The sequence below is a fragment of the Lepeophtheirus salmonis genome, chromosome 14 (genome assembly GCF_016086655.4).
Source record: "Lepeophtheirus salmonis chromosome 14, UVic_Lsal_1.4, whole genome shotgun sequence".
Classification (NCBI taxonomy): domain Eukaryota; kingdom Metazoa; phylum Arthropoda; class Copepoda; order Siphonostomatoida; family Caligidae; genus Lepeophtheirus; species Lepeophtheirus salmonis.
In genome coordinates this window covers 35,113,521-35,132,113 of record NC_052144.2, presented here as the reverse complement: position 1 = coordinate 35,132,113, position 18,593 = coordinate 35,113,521, and the positions used below count along the sequence as shown (strand labels likewise).

At 30.7% G+C, this 18,593-nt stretch overlaps 1 protein-coding gene across 2 annotated transcripts; it reads left to right on the top strand.

The window, feature by feature from the left end:
* Positions 1-77: 77 nt before the first annotated feature.
* Positions 78-18,373, top strand: LOC121129545 (uncharacterized). 2 transcript variants are annotated; one of them, XM_040725264.2, is made up of 5 exons: positions 78-640; positions 14,667-14,847; positions 14,943-15,265; positions 15,335-15,650; positions 16,447-17,896. In XM_040725264.2, the coding sequence occupies exons 1-5, from the start codon at positions 380-382 to the stop codon at positions 17,025-17,027; spliced, it is 1,662 nt and encodes a 553-aa protein (XP_040581198.1). In that variant the 5' UTR covers positions 78-379; the 3' UTR covers positions 17,028-17,896. The 2 variants fall into 2 exon arrangements, with proteins under 2 accessions (XP_040581198.1, XP_071749398.1); XM_071893297.1 differs by lacking the exon at positions 16,447-17,896 and adding an exon at positions 18,225-18,373 and having other exon boundaries at positions 85-640.
* The last annotated feature ends 220 nt before the right edge of the window (positions 18,374-18,593 follow it).

Below are 18,593 nucleotides of genomic sequence, written 5' to 3'. Positions count from 1 at the left end.
GAAAGGTTGAGCGCACGCCTTTTCCCTTCTTCCTTCCTTCTAAGAAATAAAAAGCTACGTGAAAAATAAAAAGCAATAATAGTTACCCAGTTACACTTCTCAAGCCGAATCCATGTTCTCAGATATATTTAGAAATTATGAAAAAACTTAACATTTACTCCACCCCTGTTCATGCTCAAGTACCATTCTAAAAACTCTTTCCCTTTCTTAAATATCCACTATCAATCGTCCCAGGGCCCTTCACAGAACGTATTACTACTACAATTTGAATCGCGGTGAACGAACACATTGACGACGTGCCTTCCTCGTTTTTCCGAGCTATGCTGTCACTTCATAATTCCTCACTTCAAATTATATCTATTCATTAGGACATCTAGCCATGGGGAAGGTTCAATATCCTCCACAGGGTGGAGAGAAGTACTTGTGCTTCACCCTCTTCTGTACCATGCTTTTGAGTGTTATTAGTTGTGTTGCCATTATTTACGCCATTGTGATCGTGTACATACCCTCGAAAATCGAGTTGGAGTCGACCATTGATCCCAACTCTAAAATGTGCACAACACTTTCTAAAAGTGGAAACATTTCAGGATTGGAGGATTGTCAAGGTTGGTCATCCTGTGAGGAGTGGTGTCTCAGTGTTGTAAGCCCTTTTTTATTGTTTTATTTTTTTTTATTTTTCTAAGTATAACTGCATTCATATTTACGAGAAAAACTGTGAATATCATATTTGTGGTGATAGACAAGAGTATTATTTGAACTCGAAGAAACTATGCCTACAATCGTATGCGCCATAAGTCCTTGTACACTTTTTATACAGATAATAACGTTTCAATTTTACGCATTTAATAAAAAGTTTCCTTTAAGGTGTTTATTTAAAAAACTAAAATCATCTGTAGGTCTTTCATGAGTTCCAAAATACAGTAATAGAAAAACTTCGTAAACAAATCGTTGCACGCATCAAAGCCGGTGACAATCTCTTGGTAATTGCACGTAACTTCTGGATCAGTAGGACCACTTTATACAAGGCAAAGGAGCTCTACAACAAAATCGAATCCTTTGTCGATCATCACAAGATGGGATGACCAAAATGAGTGCGCAATGAGAACCTTATAAGGAGTGTGAAGGGGAAGATAGACACAAGCCCTCGTGACAACATCAGGCAAATGGGCAGGGACCTCAGGGTTCACAAAACGGCTGTCCAGTGCATTGTTAGAGAGGATTTGGCACTCAATTCTAGAGTTGTTACAAAAGTGAAGGGTCATTTTTTCGGATGAAAATATTTTCACAGTTGACCCAGTCAGCAGCTCTTTTAGCCTTCGGTACATCGCCAAGACCCACAAAGACACTCCTCTCAAAGTAAAATTCATCGGGCGTACGAAACACCCAGCCAATGCCATGATGCTCGGTGTCATTGGTTCAGACGGTAAGGTGTTTCCACCGTTGTGGATAAAAGGACCTTGAAAGCGAATGATTATAAAATTATATGGGCCAAGAAGGTGTTTTCTGCCTTCAACGTAACCTACGGCATTGGAAATAGGGTATGCAAAAGATTGAGCACCGTGCCATACTTCCAATATCCCCCAAAAATATGTTATCAAAAAGTTAGTGACAGGTGGATTTTGGTCCAAGGAGATGTGGGCGACCAACTCCCCACCTGAACCCATATGACTACTACATGTGGAGTGTCGTAGAGAGGAAGGCCAACGCCCACTACCAGAGCAGTGTCAAGGTCATGAAAGCCAAGGTGGAGGAGGAATTGGCGTAAGTTTCGAACCCACCTGGAGGTCTGTATTGCGGAAGATTTTTAAATTAAAAAAAAAAAATAGAAATTAAACTATCCTATGGCACTACGTGTATGTGATTTGAAAGACATTCAAGTAGAAGAAGAGAAGCTTTGAGTGGATACTCTATAGCACATTGTTACAATGTGTATCTTATGTAGATTCCTTAATGGATATGTCTCTAATAAACATTTTTTACCCATTAAAAGCAAGAAGCTAGGCACTTCCTTTCATGGAATAATGAATATAAATGAGATCGTTTTTTATACGTAAATTTATGTATATTTTATACCCATGCAAAAAGGCTAGGATGGTACACTCACCATGCCGCTGTTGTTTATTACTCTATTGAATAATTACATGCATACATAATATAAACTAATCATATTAATCATTCAGATTTTGCCCAACTATGGTTTTTTGTGGATATATTTACACAAAGTGGCCAGAAATAAACTTTTCTTTAAAAATATCAAGGAAGCGTTTACAGCCATCACTTTATTAACTATAATTAATAAAATAATAATGATTAAACTTTTGATTTGAAAATGGGTAAATTGAGAGTTCAATAACTACAAATTGAGGTATTCAAAGTATCTTCTCTCAGCAATAATAACAGCCTCGACTCGTCGCTGAAATGAGAACCAAGTTCAGACAATCTCCTCCATGGACAGCAGGGTTGACCTTATTTTTAAATGTTCGAAATATGAGATACTTAGGGTCCCAAAATGTTCCTTTTAGTCTATAGATATCCTTGGCAAACTTTGAGCTTGAATAAAATCAAATATTTATAGGAAGCTCAACGGCCCTAAAATTTTGAAATTTTCCATATTTTTTTATACATGTGCTTTTGTTTTGATATCATCTATTTAGTACAAATTTCAGATTTTTTTTTTTTTTGAGAAAAATGACCTCGAATGTCATTTTTAAATTAATATAACTCCTTTCCAATTTATTTTGTAAAACTTATTTTTTTTAATAAGAATTTCTGACTAATCTTATAACATTTAATTATGCATTTTTCTTTCAATAAAGGTCACCAAGTTCAATGTAATCCAATTTTCACTTTTTTGTTTATTTAAGTAAACAATATGAGTACTTACTTATAAATTATGGTATGCATCAGTTGAATAGTTATGCTGCAATACGCTAAAGAATAGAAAAATAGGTAGAAAGCTAAAACTCATGTCACTCTATTTATTGTTCTTTTGGAAACGTAGATACAGAATTCTCATACAAATTTATAAAATATTGTTAATAGAAATTTTGTATATCAAAATTTGTCATTCCTGACAAAAGCTGTAGTTCATACAAAATGGATGATAGCATTTCAAAGCCTTGGGGCCGTTGACATACCACTGAATATTTTCAAAAAAATTCAAAGTTAGCCATGATACTTACAGAAAACAAAACATTTTAAGAATTTATATTTCAAACATATAAAAAATAAACTTCATCCTAATGAACAGGACCTCCCATGCCTCCCTGATGGCCGACTTGAGGGATTCAATGCTGTTGTGGGGGGTATTATTGGTCTTGCTCTCCACGGTACTCCACCAATAATAGTCCAAAGGGTCGAAGTCGAGAGATGATGAGGGCCAAACTCCAAGGCCAATAAATTTGCTCAATTTTTTTCCACGAAAATACTACCAAAATATGTATTGAATTACTCATTTTCATAACTTAACACCTTAGATCAAAACAACTGTTGGGATTTGAACTTTATAATGTGTCATGGAATACCTTTTATCAATTAGAGATTTTCATTGAAAATAAAAAATAAAGTCATTTTCATCAAAATAGTCAAAAATTACACCATTAATATGTTGACCGTCCAGGGGAATTTCAATTTTTCTATTATCCTAGTAACGCTTACTTTCAAATTTTTTTTCTTCCAAATTGACTATTGTCAATGTGATTTCCCGCTCCCTCCTTGGTCCACGCAACGCCGTGTAATCATTTGCTTATATATAAATATTGCCAAAGTAATTATTGATTAATTAAGTTTATTTAATTGTTTACGAATCTTGTTATACGATGGTTGTAGTTCAATTTTATCTTTCATTTAATAACTATTTTACAAGCAGAAAAATAGCTTTAAGTTGGTCAAAAAAAGAAAAAGAGAAAAGAAGTGTTCCTTCCTGTTTAAAATATTCTTTGTTTTAGCCTACAAGTGAGGTTTTGCATTTTTGAAAATTGTTACATTTGAAGTTACTAAGTATTATGTTTTTTTATTTAAATATTTGCGTGATTGAAGGCCGGCTTTCATTTATAAAAGTAGAAATAAAAGGGTATTATATAGAAGGTTAGAAATGTGAAGTTGGTGATTCATGCAACGGAAATATAACTCAAAGATAAACAATCAATAATATTTTTTGATGAGGCATGAGTTTATTTGTTTATATAATATATATCATATTTTATTAAATGCAAGGATTAAGTACATGGAAGTTGGTGAACTGGAAGTAAAGTTCACCTTCAATTGAACACTACTCAATCTATTGTACATGATAATAATTTATAATAAGAAGTAATATTGTAAATGCCCCATATCAAAGTGATTTGTTTCAACTTATATAGTCATTCATCAATGTCATATTCTTCATTTCCTATCATTGGCATCCATTCTCTTTTAATAATTTCTCCTTATATAACTTGAGTTAATCAAATCATGCGAGGGTAGTCTAAAAAGTTTCCAAGGTCGTATATTTGGGTTGTTTTGACTTGAGTAAAGACTAGTATTTTTTGATATATCGGTACTATAGTATTACCTTGATGCTGATGTATCTGACAGGGTACCCTACTAAACTGGGATTAGAGCCGGTATTTGTAGCTCAACTGTGTTATACAAAAATTTCATTTTATTTTGTTTTTGAAAGGATATTTGGATTTTTTTTTAAGAAACCAATTTCAAATACTTCTTTTTTTTTTATAAAATGATTGAGTGTGGACCGGTTTTACTGTGAGTAAATGCAAAATACTCTATCGGATTTTTAACCAAAAATTATAGGACTTATAATGCATAAATATTATCATTATTATTTGTTCAACATGAGGGATCAAAAATCGAATCATGTCAAAAAAAATATTGATTCGACTGCAGATTAGCATTTTTTGAACATTGACTCGCAGTTTCAGTTGAATCGAACCGAGGTCATAATGTTTGAAGTCCACACAATAATAATCATAATATGTTCTGCTATAAAATAATAAAAAATGGTAAAATGTATTATTTTTTTTTGCAAATTATATCAAATATTTTTGCATGAGTAGTTGTAAATATTAAGGACATTTTTCTTTCGCAAATAGTAAAACTATTTCCTATTTACATTGTACAAAGTATATAAAAACAATTAGTATTTATTTGAAGAAAATCTTAAGAGTGGGTTTTCCTATTGATGTCATATTTAAATAATTAAGTTACATTTCTTTAATGTAACTTCCTTCATATGATTGTCAAAAGTTCCCCTTATGATAAGTACTATTATTTTGATTGATTAACATTTAAGGATAGTTGTATTTTTGGAAATACGAGTACATGTACAAGTCTCTAGAGTCCCTTTATCGGCATTTAAGTAGCGGTACCTGGAAGATGGCTCTGACAAATTGTATATTGATATATTATACGTACCTACATAGGATAAAACTAGACCATTTTTTTACATTGTTACTTTGTGCCTCTTGATGAGAAATATAAATATGGGGGACCACTACTCAAAGAATCTTTATTGTTTCTAATAATTGATTAGGCAAACTTATAGATAAAAACGAAGAAAAACCAACAATGTTTCATTGTTCTTATTGCTGATATTACTGAATACCAACATATTATGAAGTTTTATATGTACTATATATATACTATAGAGTAGTAGTTCTCAAATTTTTTTAAAGTGCTTACTACTTTACAAAGTATCAGGCTGTCCATTTACCACCGTTTTCACCAAATTGAATACAGCGTTTATCTTATCTAGTGGTACAAATTTTATTATTTTCAATTTTTCAAGAGTAAGATTAAAACGAAAGATTTTGTGAGGACATTTATTTTGCAAAATCATCTGATAGTAATGCTCGGTACAACTTTTCTTCAATTATTAGATCAATACAGGGCCTAAATCCCTTGTTCACCTTGAGTAAGTAGTCAGACTCGAGCTTGGTCCATTCCTTTTTTGATGGAATCCTCTAGAGACTGGATACTCCCGTGAGGAGTAGCACACCCCCTCTCCTCCAGACGCACCTAGATGGAGTAGTCTAAAGGGTTTACGTCTGGAGAGTAGAGGGGCCACATGATGAGGTCCCAAATGTTTGAAAATTTATCACTCAGGATGTCCTAGTCTTAGCGGCACGATGAAACGGAGCTCTGTCTGAAGTGAAAACAAAGTTGTCCCCGAACAATGTAGCACTTTCTTATCCAGAAGTTCGATGTAAGCATCTGCATTGAGCCGTTCCTTACTCTCCAAAAAAATGGGAGGGCAGACTTCACCTGTGCTGCGCAATTGATTTTTTGTTCTGAAGACATCTCTCACTGAAGCTGAGACATTGTTTGGCTGTTCAGTTGTGATGTAGCGGCTGCTTTGCTTATTCACAGTGGCATCAACGGAAAAAAAATTATCAGAAAAGTGAAAATCTTACTTCGAATTTTTGTTCCCCTTGAGAACATTTACAGTCTGTTTTGCTCTTTCCAACCGTCTCAGCTGCCTCTGTTCAAAGATAAGATGTCTTGTTGTCCCCCTCTGTGATTTTGAAACCAATATAATTCAGGATTGAAAATAATAAAATGTATACAACCACATAAGATTAACCCTGTATATACATATAACACAGGAGGTTTAATCTGTTGATGACGTTCCCTCACTAAGCCCTCCAAGGATATCTCGAATCACAGTTTGAGACCTACTACTATAGAACGTCTTCACTGGCGACAAAAATTACATCATTAACGTTATTAACCAAAGCGATGCCATGTTGAACAAAGTCTATATAATAAGGTTGGTAAAAAACCCAGCAATTCTATTAACGTCCCTGTTGTATGAAGTTCGTACTATATAGAATATCAAGGATATATTAAACAAAATTTTTGCAGCCATATATTGTACTTAAATAAAAGGGACAAATTTTTATTTCATCTCCAAAAACTTCATCCTATGGCTTAAAAAGGCTTATGATCTTTATTGAATAATATAATATTCAATGCCAAAGAAAAAAAAAAGATTCTTGAATTAAATCCAATTTATACTATGAAGTGGGATTATTTTGTAGTTAATTTGCCTTAGAATCAATTAGGGACGAGAAAAGTGGAATAATTGGAAAATATTATCTGATTCTTTGTAAATATAATAGTTAGTTTATTGTCTACACTTTGTAAATAAGTATGTATAACGATATCGCGACGACCTTTTTTGTACACTTGTAATCTCTACTGTAAAAAGAGAAGTATATTTTTACAAAACTTATTGTATTGTATGAAATTTAAGTATACTAAGGCACTTTTAGTCAAACGATGATGTATTAATACCCTTTTTAATTTAAAAATGCGAGAGTCATCTGCTTTAAGTCAGAAATAATTAAAGGGCGAAAAATGTTGAAAAAAAAATATCATTATATTTTTGTTTATTTCAAAAAGCGAGTTGTCTAAATTAAAGAACTAGATAGATCTGTTTATAGAAAATAAAGGAAAGTAAAAGTTTAAGGATTTTTATGATTGTTTAGACCCTCAAGATGGGTAACATAATTAACAATGCTGTTGTCATGTAAAAACGCTCTATGTATACATAATTAGGCCATACTATTTCTTTCTTGAAGTCCCTTAATGGATAAAACATACTTGAGGGAATATTGGTGCAATGAGTTTTTTCTTCTTCCTCTTTCTGATTTCTCTAGAGCCTACAGAACTCATTATTATGATAAGGGATGATACATTCCTTAAAATGGTAATGACTAATGAGTAGGTAAATAATGCTCTTATTTACCTCATTTCCGATTTATTTGTGTATTTATTTTTATCTCTATGTTCTTTCAAAATTATTATTCATCTTTTGAATTTCTCGATAAAAACTTCTTTGATTAATATTTATTCCTTTATTCTTTTCTGCCTTTCTTCTTCTTTGTACAAAGTGGGTGGAGTGGAGAATTATGTAAATGATTTATGAGGTTCTTTTGTTATAGGAATCAAGTCAGTCCCCCTCCTCCCCCAAAAATAGATATGATTCTATATTTCTATCTCCATAAATTCATTCGTTTATTTAATGTCATTTTTTTGATTGACGAAGGGAATTCATGAGTGACTTTTAATACAAAGCGATAAGCATTTGTGGTGGCCGTGAACAAAAAGACAAACTAGAATGATTTTTCTTAAAATTAAGAATGCATTACCCATTATAATCATTGATTTTTGTCAACGAATCATATTAATTAATCCATTGAAGGCACCACAAATTGTACTTAAAATATGAAAATATCATCGTCACAATGAAATAATTCAAAGTTGATATATTAAATTATAAAGGGCCCATATTGTTTTATAAATCCCATGAAGGCTTCAAACTGTACTTAACATTCTTGGGTATTTCAAATTATTTCAGAAATTTGAATATAAAGTCTATAATTGATGAAAATATATGTCTATGAAATATTGGAATCTATGTATATATTATCTCAAAAATGTATTTGTCTTGTCTCCTTTGATAGATTTTTATCTCTGTAATCAAGCTGAACGGAGTTTATGTCTTTGCCTCTGTTTGGTTGTTTGTTAGTTACCAGGATTATGACAAAAATTACAGATCGATTTTGATTGAACTTGGTACGAAGATTACATATATAACAGTAAGATACTATTAAATTTTGAGAAGTCAAAATCAAAGTTCAAGCTAATTCAAAAGCGTAAAAAATGCATAATCAATCATAACTTTGGAACAAATTGAAACACATAACTCAATTTGATTTAAGATTGAGGTATTGCGTTCTACCAATTGCCTTTTATGTTTGTTAAAATTCTTTTTATGCTAATCTAACACATATATATATTAGTTGATTCAATTGGACATAACAAAATAATTTAATAAATTTAAGAATTTAGCTCAGAGTGATTAGATTAAACAATTTGTTTTCACAAAAAACGTAGTAAATCATTAGAAATCTATCGAATATTTAGGTAAAAATATCAAACATCCATAATTATTTTGATAAATTGTGTCATAATACTTCAATTATTCATATCAAGGATTTGAACTACGCCAGTGAGCCTTTTTATTCTAAAAAAATGAGAAAAAACAAAAATTATATGCCACATAAAATTCATTAACAGAACTATGTAATAGAGTACAGTATTAGCCATAAACTCTCTAATGTGTCCTCGTGAAATCGAGAAATTCTATTGATATTCTGGTAATTCTCAAAGTTAAATTTATAAGTGTTATAGGTAGGGTTTAAATAACTGTTCAAAAAATCCAAGATACGAGAATATGTACCTATATATTCTAGGGTGTATCGTAATGGCAAAAGTTTGGAATTTAGTATCGATGGATATTTTTTATTTTTCATTTTATTAATCTAAACAAGAAAATAACCATCAAACGTCTCAAAAAATGGTCCTTCTTGTACATGTTTTGATGTGAAAATCTGTAAAATGTAGAAAAAAAAAAGAAACTTTTGATGTTGTTTCTTTAAAATTATCGATTTGAATCTAGTTAGAGGATTTTTATTTTATTAAGTATTATAGATGAAACATATATTTTGCAACAATGATTAAATATACTTTTTTTGCTCGTTTATTCCAAATAAGACACCTTATTTTAATAATTTATAATTTTGGACTAAAAAAACTTTCAATTAAACTTTTATAAATACGACCTCTTATTTATTATTTCTTAATTTCTAATGTTGACTTGTTTTTATTTAGTATATTTTTATATTCTATAAGTTTGATATTTTTCATTCATTATCAATATTTAATCTCTTTCTTTTTGATAAACTAATCAGTTGACTCCTGAGGAATGACTACCGTGATAAAAGGCTCACTGGCGTAGTTCAAATCCTTGATATTAATAATTGAAGTATTATTCCGATTGAAGTTAATTGAACAGTATGGCCGTACAGTGTTATCTCCCAAGGCACTTTTATCTCTTATTTTTGATGTCCCAAATTTTCTATCTTCTTGCTTAGAGCTTGATAGTAAAGATGTATGAACATGCTCAGAGTGCCACTAATACAGAAACTTTTGTTCCATAGACTTATCGGAATAGCTTCCTACTAATAAATTACTGCTATTTCACTTAAAAACTGAACTCGATGGTCCCGAAAATTCAGCTAACTGGTTTTCAGGTGTCCTAAAAATAAAACTTTATTATGCGTTTATTTTTTATAAATAGGGAAATTTGGGAATATTATTTGTGGTAACGTTCACGACTTCAAATTTAATTATAACTTCAGAAAAATACTCACAAGTTTCCCCCCTACGTGAAATGCATGTCAGTGTCATTGATTGATTGATTTATTGCGTTACAAAAATTATTATATTAGGAATTGCAAATGAATAACTTTTTAAAATGAAAATCGTCGTTGTTTCACATTCAATATGGCTCATATCAGCTAGCCGTGTCGGCCATACTGTTCACCTAACCTCAATGGAATGTTACTGCAATTATTAAGTTCCAGGATTGGAACAACGCTACTGGGCCTTTTATCAAAGTAGTCATTCGTCAAAGTCAACTGATTAGTTTTTTCTTCTTCACCGCTTCGACTTCTCAAAATTGTGAACGTGCACTTAAAAAAGTAAGCATCGCTTCAGATCAAATTTGTGGACAAGAGAGACTATATTAGTGCAAAATTAAAGTTACGTTTAATTTTCCCTATTTATCAAACAAAAAAATAATTAGAAGCAATCATTGATTTATAGTTTCTTTTTTGAAAGTTTATCGAAAAAATAAAGAAATCAAATATTCATAAAAAAGGAAAAATATTAAACTTATAGAATAAAAAATAGAAATAGGATTAAAATTTCATTCCAGGTATAATCATTTCTCGATAGTTTTGGAGGTTTGAAGTAGTATAAAATGTGTGGTTAGGAATGTACGTCTATGCTTCTGTAAGATTTTTTCGAGTCATTTATTATATTTGCTTGAAAAGAAGTCGGAAGAGAAAATATATTTTTTGTTTTGAGTGTGTTGCTTCATGATGCTTCAGCATTAAAATTTGTCCAACCGTCTCTCACATCATCAACATTGTTTAGTTTATTTATATTCATATTGCCATGTCCTATTCCATCAAAATGAAGTTATTTGACTCTATCTTCTACAGTATGAAGATCACTGCTACTAGTTGAAATAGTATCTCTTCTCAAATCATAATGAGCCCTCATCTATCTCTGTCTGTATTCTTTTGTCCCCGACCATGAAGTCTACATTTTTAAACTGATGATAATTAAGTATCGGATATTGTTACAACATTTCTCCCCTCAAGTTTGCTTTCAGATTAATTACTAATTAAAGTTGAATCAAAACGTTGTTGAATAAAAAAATCCAGGAACACTTAATTATATTATGTTTAATTATTTCGAGAAAATAATACAATTATAAGTATTATGTAGAGTGGGAGGAGAAGCAGGTGCGATACTTATGGGTAGAATTGTATAAAATATGATCTGCCAGGATGTTATAAAAAAGGTAGCAGAAATTAGCGTAGTAACTCCTTACACTTATGGGCTGAAGGCAATAAACACAAATCCCACTCCATATTTACAGGGGCATAGGTAGAAATTACTTTGATGTCGATCATCAATTGTACTCTTTGTACATCAAGGACATTCATAGAGAACTACTCAAGAAAACATAAGTGTTACTTTCCATCAGTCATGAGCACTGATGATTACTTTATACATAGTAGTTCTTTCTTCAAGAATAAAAAATGACACTCTTCAAATTAACAAACATAAAAAATATCATACGCGTTCAGGTAATATTACATACAACTCTAGTCATGTTTATACATGTATGGTACCTCTATATGGCACATAAAATATGATAGGAAAAAGTAGACTTTTATGTACTATTAAATAGGAGGCGGAGTAAAAATAGGTGAACAAGCTATAGATATGGATAAAAAAATTTAAAGACCTAAGGAACAAAATAAAAACATTCTTACAAAAGGAGAAAAACCTTGTGAATATTATAAAAAGTTTTGTGAAGTTTTGAAAAACTTTTTATGTTTTCTGGGTTGTTCTTTAATATCGTGTCCACTCGTTTTAGCTAGCCTAACTTAAGTGCATAGTTCTTTCGGCGACCTTATCTTTGCAACTTTTTCATAAAATAACTGTTTTTAGATCAATTGAAATACTTCATTATAATAAAGGTAAATGTTTCCAAACTTTTAATATGGAATGCATAAAAATCTAGGCCGTAAAACCATGCGCTTTCAATATTCTGTACGTCTTCCAAAATCTTAATCTAGAATTTAGGAATATGAACTTGATATTTTTTCTTCAGAAGAACGTTCTCTCGCTTATGAAGCCCCAGTTCAAATTGATGAAAAAAAGGCATACAGGGTAAGATAGCAAACATGGACTCGAGAGAGGGATTTATAAATACATTAATAATTTTATATTTTCAATAATAGGCAAAAAAATAATGTTAACAAAACTTGTAAACAAGGTTTTGATGACAAACTCCTCTGACAAGTTGTCCCATGCAGCCACTATCGAGGACTTCAGTGAGTCCATATTTGAGTGTGATTTCCTGTTGGTTTCCCTTTCCAAAGTGCCCCATATAGAAAAGTCCAGTTGATTCAAATCTGGTGAGGAAAGGGATCATATCTCTCTGAACCAGAATCGAGCCATGTTATCTGCACATAACTTTTGGTACTTGGCGGACGTTCCTGATGGTCATAGGAGCCACAAAGAAGTTGTTGGTGAGGTGAATCATCGACTTAGTGTGATCCTCCTTTATATTCTTCTCCAAACATAAGAAGCACTTCATATCCCTCTTTAATTTATGCCTTCCACTTTCTGACATATTGGAGAAGTATTTTCCATTTTTTTTCTTCTTGGCCAAATTAAAAATGTCCGTAATCTTCATCACATCAACTCTAGTATCTAGAAGATCTGAGATGCACTGCCTTTTTGCTTGTTGCTCGCTCATGATGATGAAATGACTAAGTGATTAGAATAGTTTGTTTATATAAAAAGGACGTCGAGACAGAATATCAAAAAATAATCACTAAACCTTTTGATAGTAATGAGAAAATAAACATTAATTAACAGTCCCCGTTTTGCTTCCCTAACCTGTATATCATAATCCCGATAGAATATTAGATGTTCAGGCTAGATCTTGAAAGGAAGACATTATATTGAAAGTCAATGATTATACAAGTGCCGACTTTACCGTGAACGAGGCCTATAACAAAGAAAATTGTAAAAGGCCTTTTCTTATTATATTTGAATGAGATAATTATGATTTTTAGACAATTATTTATGTAGAACTATTTTTCCATTAAAATGTGGAACTTAGGCACAGCCAGTCTATAGTTTGTGTGGCTCTTTTTTTACTAGTTGAGGTAGCATTTGTATGTGTTATAAAATTTTAAATTACTTTATTGATATTGATTTTAAGCTTAATTTTTTTTATAAGGGTTTGAAATTATTTAATGATTTTTTTTCTAGATAATAAATATTTTTGGATTAAAAAAATACAACGTTTTACAATCTTAAGGCTTTCTACATCTCATAACCAAGCGCATGGTCAAAAATAAGTTCCACATATGTCCCTTACCCCTAAAACCGGCACTGTTTTGGACCCTAAGTTTTCATTTATAGTCACAAAGATGGCTTATCCATCAATAAAAACTATGTTGACTTTTCCTACCCAACGACAAATAAAGGCCGTTTAAGTTATAGTTTTGATTATATTTAATAACAATGATATGTATATCTTACAATTCCTATTCTTTGACAAAGTCAATAAATTACAAGGTTCGACGAAATTAATATCAATATTTCTATTCCATAAATTAATGTAGATTCCTAGAAAATATTATATTTAATCAATTTGTAATAAATACTGGCGTATAACTCTCTTAGAACCATTGCCAATATTACGTCTACATAAGCAAAATCTTTTAGAGAATTTAGTGGTAAAGATAAGCACCTGCCATAGAATCATAATATTTATAAAAAAAGCCAATACATATTTAATTTATTTGGCACTATTTTATCTATACTGTTTTTGTATAAAATTATAAAATATAATTTTTGCTTCATTATTTGTGTGTGTTCATAAAAATAATTGCACACTACATTGCAGCTTCGGTATATATTCATATTCATAGTGAAGTTACACAAAAATATTAATTCATTCGCATTTATATGAAATTGAAATATTTGCAATGTTATATTTTATCAATACGAAAAAAAGTTAGAATGGTATATTTTCTTCATCAATTTCCATCAACAAATTATTATTATAAATCCTTTGGAAAGGATTGCGAATTGCACTTTAAGAAGCAAAAGTGCATTATCACAATAAAACAATTCAATAATTGAAAGATTTTATTTGAGAGAAGCTATGTCAGAACCAAATTAACTCTTATAAATCTTATGAAGGCTTTAAATTATTATAAAAATTAATGAGAATCTCAAATTATCCCAAAATTTAAATACAATGACTATTATTGACCGAAATATGCCTATTTCTTTTGGCTGTCTATTTTATGATGTGAAAATATTAAAAAAGTTTATTATTAATTTTTGTTCAATTTTGTTTATATGCTGACAAACCACATATTTACTTTTTTATACACAGTTATATTTAACCAACTATTTACATAAATATATACTACCTTAAACCTCATTAATTAAAGTCTGTTTAACTTTTACTCTTTTTAACTTCACTTTTCTTTTAGTCAAACAAGGAATGTAGCCACGTGTATGCAGCAGTTCGTAATTTAGGTACTGAGATCGACTGGATCAACTGTGAAATCCCTCCAGAAAACGTCACTTATTCGGATGAATTCATCAATCATAAATGCAATGTACTTCAAGACTTGCCAAGTCTTAACTGCAAGCTTTTTCCATATGAAAAAGGTAATATAAAGATGATCCTTTTGAAATCTTTATCCAACAACAATTTCAAGGATAACATTTAATTCCCATACTAACTTACTTTATATACATTGTAGATGAGGATAAAAACCCAGGTGATAAAAATCGCTGTATTCGATTCCATAATATTCAAATCGCTTGTGAAGCTGGGATTTGTCGTAATATAAGTTCTGTTTATAAAAGTAAGTTTCAAAGTATGCTACTTGACCTTGAGGCCAAACAGCCAGACTCAAAAAGTAACAAGCATGGGGTTTGTGATTGTACTTTATGTCCAGAGGAATTAAATAGACCCTATGGGAACTCTTGCCCCTCGGATGTAACTAATTGTCTAGAAACACCTAATAAAAACGAGACTTACAAGGCTTATTGTGATCAATTGGGTTGTTCAACATGTAAACAGGTAATAAATATAATGCTTATAATAAATTGTAGGATTGCTTAAACTGAGTGACTTTTTACTCTCTTATAGATATGTAGAGAAAGAGCGCAGTGCTATGACTTGAGACGAAGAAAGGATCCCACCGAAATTGGCACAGATGAATTTGGTAACTCTGTATCTCGATATTATACTTGTGAGCATGGTTTTTGCTCAGAGATTTATGACTTAAAGTGTGAGCGACGGTGTGATGGGATAGTATTTAATACTACAAGAAAAAATTCCTTCATTTTTCAAGGAGAAAAAGTCATCATGGCCTATTGTAGAAGACGATCCACTGCCAAAGTTTCAAAACTTGAAGGAGGGGCAAGGAATACTCTCCTTGTAGCATGTACAAACGTGACCATTGGTAAGTAAAAAAATATTCTTGAGGTTGCCTATCCATATGTATTGACACTAATTTTTTTATTGAGGTTGACCCACAAATTTTTTCATATTCTTGTCAAAATCATTAGAAAAAATGGTTTTTTTTCCACATTTAGAAGGCTCTTTATACATTTCAGGGTGAAAAAAATTATAACATTATTTTCCTATTGTATCATCCAAGTACATGGGGATATAATATTATTTTATAATTGAATAAATATAATTTTAAAAAAACAACATTTGTCCAGATTTTCTGTTATATTAAATTTTGACTTAATAATGGAAGAATAGTTTAAGGAGAAATGTCATATATAAAACGCGCGTTCTTTTGATTTAATCTAAATAACTTAATTATAAATTCCACAAATAATTATATAATATCATCTTCTTTGTTAATGAAGCTTACTTTGTCTATATGTCTGTCTCCATGTAATCTGCAGAGTCGTTTTTGATAAAAGAAATAACAATGTCGTTATATTGATGAAATCTTGAAGGCGTTTTGCATGTAGCATCGAGCGTGTGCGTCATGTTAAAAAAGAAAAAGGAAGTAAATTATGTCAAATAAAAAAAAATAATGTACTCCTGAGAGTTATTCATATTTCAGTTATTATTGTCAAATAATTATGTAAAATTACCTTATGGTTAGAAGTTTTTATTTCTATGTTACGAGGAAAATATATTTAATTTTCTTTAATTTAAATGTCTTCACTACATATGGATTATCATTTTAATATATACACTTAGGAATATGTAATTTTTCGTTCCTTTATTTTCTACAGATCGATCTTCAAACATGATGATCTCTCGAGACTGTGTCAATGGAACATGGTTTCCAAATAACTACAATGGAGGATCGGTCAACTACTCTTACCTAACCACAGAATATGCAAAGTATAGGGAGATAGAGGAGTTTAAAGTTGACGGGATCGACTACGAACACGACATCACTTTTATAAATAGAACAAAATTGAAAATCAATATTGAAGGATGCGTCAATACTCTGAGCGAAGAATGTAATAGTTTTTATGATAACTATGGAAAGGATGGCCGCAATTATACATCCAGAGCTGTCTATCCCTGCTTTTATGATCCAGAAAATTATGAATTTGTAGTGATAGACTTTAATCCAAGTAAAGTTTTGTTACTTCTCATACTCTTTTCGACAATTCCTGGAGGGGTAATGATTATAAGCTGCATTTATATGTGTGGATGCTCAAAATTTATTTATGTGGGAGATGATGGACACATGAGATTAAGATGTTGTGGTAAATATGTAACGGGAATAGGGAACGTTCCAAAATGGGATCCTCCTCCACGAAGATTAAAAGAAGATGAAAATATTCTGAAATTGGAGGAATAAAAATTAATTTTTATCGTCAGTTTTTCTTTAAAAATATATATAATGTATTATTTTTGCTCTCAGAAATTCTCCAATTTGTAACTTATAATTAATGTACATAAATGCAGTATTTTAGACTTAACAATTTCATAGAAAAGTATTAATTCATAGTTTTGACAATCAATCTTTTGGTTCTGATGGGATTTGCCTTGAACGTGTCTGCCTTGTAAGTATTCGTCTTGTAACGCCTTTGCCTTATAACGTGTATAATTGTGATAAATTAATGAAGTATCTAGATATATAATAATAATTAATATAATATAAATTTAAGTAGACTTTCATTGAAAAGTTTCCATCTTGATCTATAACTCCAGAAAAATCCTTGATGTAAGGAAAGATTTCAAAATATCTGCGTCGCCTATTGATGAAGAAATGGAGTGGATATGAATGCTAATTATTATTCGCAAGTGACCGTAGTAGTAGCAATTATGTGATTATTTCCAAATGCTCTGAAACCTACATCTTAAGGTTTGAATAATTGTGATTGTTAAGCATGTTAACCTTTTTGTCAATAACTTCTCAAACCTGAAATACAATGGTAAAAAATCCACTGACATTCCCTTTAATATTATCTGAGGCAAAACAGTCTCAAGGCCAAAATGTTGCAAAGCTAAACAGTATAAGGCAAAAATAGTAGAAGCGTAAATGTCACAAGGACAAAGCATTACAAGACGAAAACATCTCAAGGCAACGACATGTTCTGGGCATAATTTTTTAGGGCAAATCCTCGGGAAACGCAATCTTTGGCTTCTATACTTGTTATAAAAATATATTTTAGTTTGTCTGTCAGATTTAATCTATCGTCCAAAAAATATACATATATCAATCAATATTTAATCTTTAGTATTACTACATAATAAATTTATAATATTAGTATTATTTTTTTCATCCTTAAAGAATGGCGTTTCTTTTTCTGCTTGAAATACAAATTATCATCAATTTGCCAGATATTATAAATACATTACGAATTTAAATATTTTCTTATTTCATTCAAATATATCATGAGGGAAAAACAAATTTTAAAAACAGGACATTTCGGTCGATGAAAGAGTTTTCACTTTTGATGTAGAATTTTGAAATTTAAAAACTCCTTCATTTATTTATTAATTTCAATAGTTAAATCATTTTTATTAGTATATTTATGATTTTATATTTCAGGACAATTTACTACAAATTTTGAAGAAAAAATACGAAGGCTCTCTACAATTTTTCAAAGTTTCGAAATATTAAAAATTTAATACATCGTTGCACCTTTCCTCCAACATAAAAAAAAAGGCCCAAAACTAGTTTTTTATAACTAGACAATTATTCTCAACTATTATATTACTATTAAATAATTGTTGCCTATGGTTAACAGCCCTTAAAAAGAGGTGTTTTTTTTCTTCAAATTCAACCAATCAATGTTCTGCACACTTATAAAACAAAACAAAGAGTAGAAAAATCAAAGACTAACTACATAGTTGAATGTTATTTTTTTGTAAGTATATTAGTTTGAGCTTAGTCAATTATCAAATCATTAACTATTCA